The 3,621-nt window shown below is 35.4% G+C and overlaps 1 protein-coding gene across 1 annotated transcript; it reads left to right on the forward strand.

Annotated features, from left to right (window-relative positions):
• Window positions 233–1,508, forward strand: LOC105167853. The gene has a single exon (XM_011087687.2). The coding sequence runs from the start codon at window positions 610–612 to the stop codon at window positions 1,111–1,113; it is 504 nt and encodes a 167-aa protein (XP_011085989.1). The 5' UTR covers window positions 233–609; the 3' UTR covers window positions 1,114–1,508.

A 3,621-nucleotide genomic window follows, 5' to 3' on the forward strand; every position in this document is an offset into this window, starting at 1 on the left:
AGCTCGTCTATTTCTACAAGCAAATTAATCAGCACTATCTTGACAATAGTCGCACAGGGATTTGGACATGTGTTCTCGATTAGACCTGTGTTGTACCACCATTTGGGTCATGACTGGGCAGTGCCAATCATGAACAAACACATGAAACCATTAGCCCCTTATAACTTCCACACACATTAGCGGAATAATTGAAGCGAGGGAAGGATGAAAGGGGATGTATGGTAAGGGCTGAATGATGGATCCAAAAGGTAAAGTACAAAATGAGGTGCAATTATTAATTGATGCCATGGATTTCCTTCCAAGCAAGTGAGAATGAGAAATGGAAAAGTATGAAAATTCCCACAAAAGAAGAAATGGAAAAGGGGAGGTCCAAAAGTATATAATAAAAACATCATTTGTACAACTCAAAGAAGTGACTGATTCCCACTGGCACTCCTACTCTCTCTCTCCCCCTTTTCCCCAAATACATGTTCAACAAAGAAAAGAGAATAAACTTCCCTTTATCTTTCTCTTCTTAAAATTCTACTTTGTTAGTTTGTTTCTCTCTCTCTCTCTCTCTCTGTGTGTGTGTTAAATTGTTAATGAGAGAATAGCAATTAACTGGCAGACATGAGAAACGCCATCAGGTGCTGCATATCTTGCATTCTGCCATGCGGGGCGCTGGACGTGATTCGGATAGTGCATGCCAACGGCCGAGTGGAAGAAATCAGCGGCAGCGTGAAGGCCGCGGAGATCATGAAACTGCACCCAAAACACGTCCTGAAGAAGCCCTCATCGCCGTCCGGTGAAGGGATGTGTCCCAAAATCGTCGTAGTTCCTCCCGACGCACAACTTAAACGCGGCCATATTTACTTCCTTATACCCCTCCCACCGGCGCCCGAAAAAACTCGAACGAGATCCTCAACGAAAAAGAAAAAGAGAGAATCCGAAACCAACGGCAATACAGCGAAGACCGAAGGCAACATCTCTGTGGCGAATTTACTCATTTCCGATCGTTATCTGAGTGAAATTCTGTCGGAGAGAATCTCGACACAGAAGGATCGCCGGCGAGGGCGTGTCGGCGTCTGGAGACCCCACCTGGAGAGCATTTCTGAGAAGCCAATGGAAGCATAATTCACGGCTTATAATCCTTTTTCTGGTTCCTTACCATCTATTTTCGTTAGGATTTTTACTAGCTAGGGTTTGAAAGCTGATGAATATTTTAATTATTTGCTCAAACCTTCTTCCTTATTTGTTTCAATTTACCCTTTCCAGTTCCTGTTTTTATGCTTTCATCATCCTCTTTTGTACATATGCATAAAGAGCAAAAAGGAAAAAAGAATTACAATTTCAGCTCGAACAAAATTGTACTCATGGTATTTTGAATATAGTTAGTGTGGATGGATTCTCCGGCGCCGGCCGGAAGAGTGGATTAGTGTGTGTTGTGCGTGTTTTCTTCATGAATTCATAAATTGGACAATGTTTATGGTACGTACCATGTCCCCACCAGCCAATAAAAGCATTATTACAAACTTGTGCGCAGTGCAGCCCATGATTTCATGATGCAAAATTAGAATATGAGCAATTCCATGTTTCCAGGTTTCAGCTCCCTCTTCCGCCAGCACTTGTAGTTGCTAAGCTATCATGTCCAATTTGAAGGCTACGTACCTACCTATAGACGTGGTTGTTAAAATTAAATATAGCTATCCTAATTAATTAATTACATTTTAAATCATATATACATATATATATAAATGTCGTTTGCCGTCACCATGGCACTCACTCACTCACTAAACTTCCGTGTTGATTGCAGCAGCTAGCCCACTAATCCACGGAGAAATCATCGTCATCTTCCATATCATTTTGAAAGCAACACTTTTGGTTCTATGTATTAACATATTACAGTAATACTATGAACATGTATGATCAGGGCTCGTGTGTGTGTATATATATATATATGTGTGTATACATATAAAATACATCCATAAATTGGAGTGGGTAATTCAGTGAAAAAAGGCATAAATTGATGACTTAATTTCGGTCAGTTTAAAAACACATATATACAAGTGCATGTTAGAGTGACTTGATTGTAATTACCTCATAAATTTTCAATTATCAACTATCAATATATCATTCAATATTGATGCCCCCTAAACTATTTTTTTAAGGTCTAAAACAAAGGAAGTGAGTCTCCGCTCATTAGCCCAACAGGTCTAATATCCTGTTGGCCCACGAAGAAAGTATCAAACGCATAATTTCTACATTAATACTAATCTGACAAAGTTTAAAGACAAGTCCGATTCAATAGGACGGTTCAACAAATAATAAAAATTTCACATTTGACAAACTCTTTACATCTCAGGCAACATTATACTAAAAAAATTTCAACTAATTCTCCTTATATCCGCGGAAAGCAACCTGTCAAGTAGCAAGTAACAAACTCTCTATATTTTGAGTTAATTGGACAAGACTCATTCAAATGGTTAGATCTTCGTCCAGATAAATTCAAATTCTATTTCAATTTTCTTAATTTTTATTGTTAGTTAGTTGACAACTACAACTTTTCAACGATGCATGATGTGCCACAACCAACTCCAAGATTATGCTCCAAAGCCTCCTACAAATAGAGGTCATAATACAGTGGTGTATTAACTTTGACCACTCATACATACACAAGTGTTTTAAAACTCGGATCGGTCATCAAACTGGAAAATTCAGTAGGTTACGGGTCACTGGTTCAACCATTGGTCCAACCATCATCGGACCAATGACGTCACATATATGTAATAAATAATTAAAAAATAACTTTAATAATTAAATAATATAAATAAACTTAAAAATTTTATCTTTTAAATATTTTTCTCTTTGCAATTAATATTTTTAATAATATATGCTTATAATTAAGTAACATAAAACACTACAAGAAAACAGGGTATCAGAGACCAAAATTTAGAGACGTAACAAAATCCGTCTTTATCAGAGACGGATTTAGAGACGGAACTCTTACATATGATAAATTATTAATAACTTTTATTTTAGAGACGGATTTAGAGACGGATTTATAATTTCGCGAAATTCCGTCTCTATTTCCGTCTCTGATACTGTTAAATTATTCCTTAAAAATCGAGATGGCTGAGAATTGGTTATTTCCGTCTCTGTTTCCGTAGCTAATTTTTTCTTTAATTTAGCCACGGAAATTTCCGTCTCTGATGGTCTAAATAGGAATTTTTTTATTTATTAAAATATTAAAACACAAAAATAAGAATTTTTATTTATGTAATAATAATTAAGTTGTAATTATATGAATTAATCTAAAAATAATAATAATAATAATAACAACAACAATAATAATAATGATGATGATGATAGTTGAATAATTGTAATTATTATTTTATTTATATATAATGAGATTAAAAAGTTTAATCAATAATTACGATATCTTAAAATTCGGGCACCTGATTCATACGAAATTTAAATATATACAAGACTATGTCCATTAGATCATATCGGACGGTATGATTTAAAATCACATGGTCTGATTCAACGATACACCTTCTTGAATGATTACTCTTATGTTTCGAGTATGATATCTCGACATCCGTATATCCAATAAGTCTAAAACTTTACCAAATGTATTTTTTT

Source organism: Sesamum indicum, linkage group LG8 (genome assembly GCF_000512975.1).
Source record: "Sesamum indicum cultivar Zhongzhi No. 13 linkage group LG8, S_indicum_v1.0, whole genome shotgun sequence".
NCBI lineage: Eukaryota > Viridiplantae > Streptophyta > Magnoliopsida > Lamiales > Pedaliaceae > Sesamum > Sesamum indicum.

Excerpts from the sequence above, each read along its gene's own strand:
- LOC105167853 (XM_011087687.2), top strand. The coding sequence starts at position 610 with ATGAGAAACGCCATCAGGTGCTGCATATCTTGCATTCTGCCATGCGGG.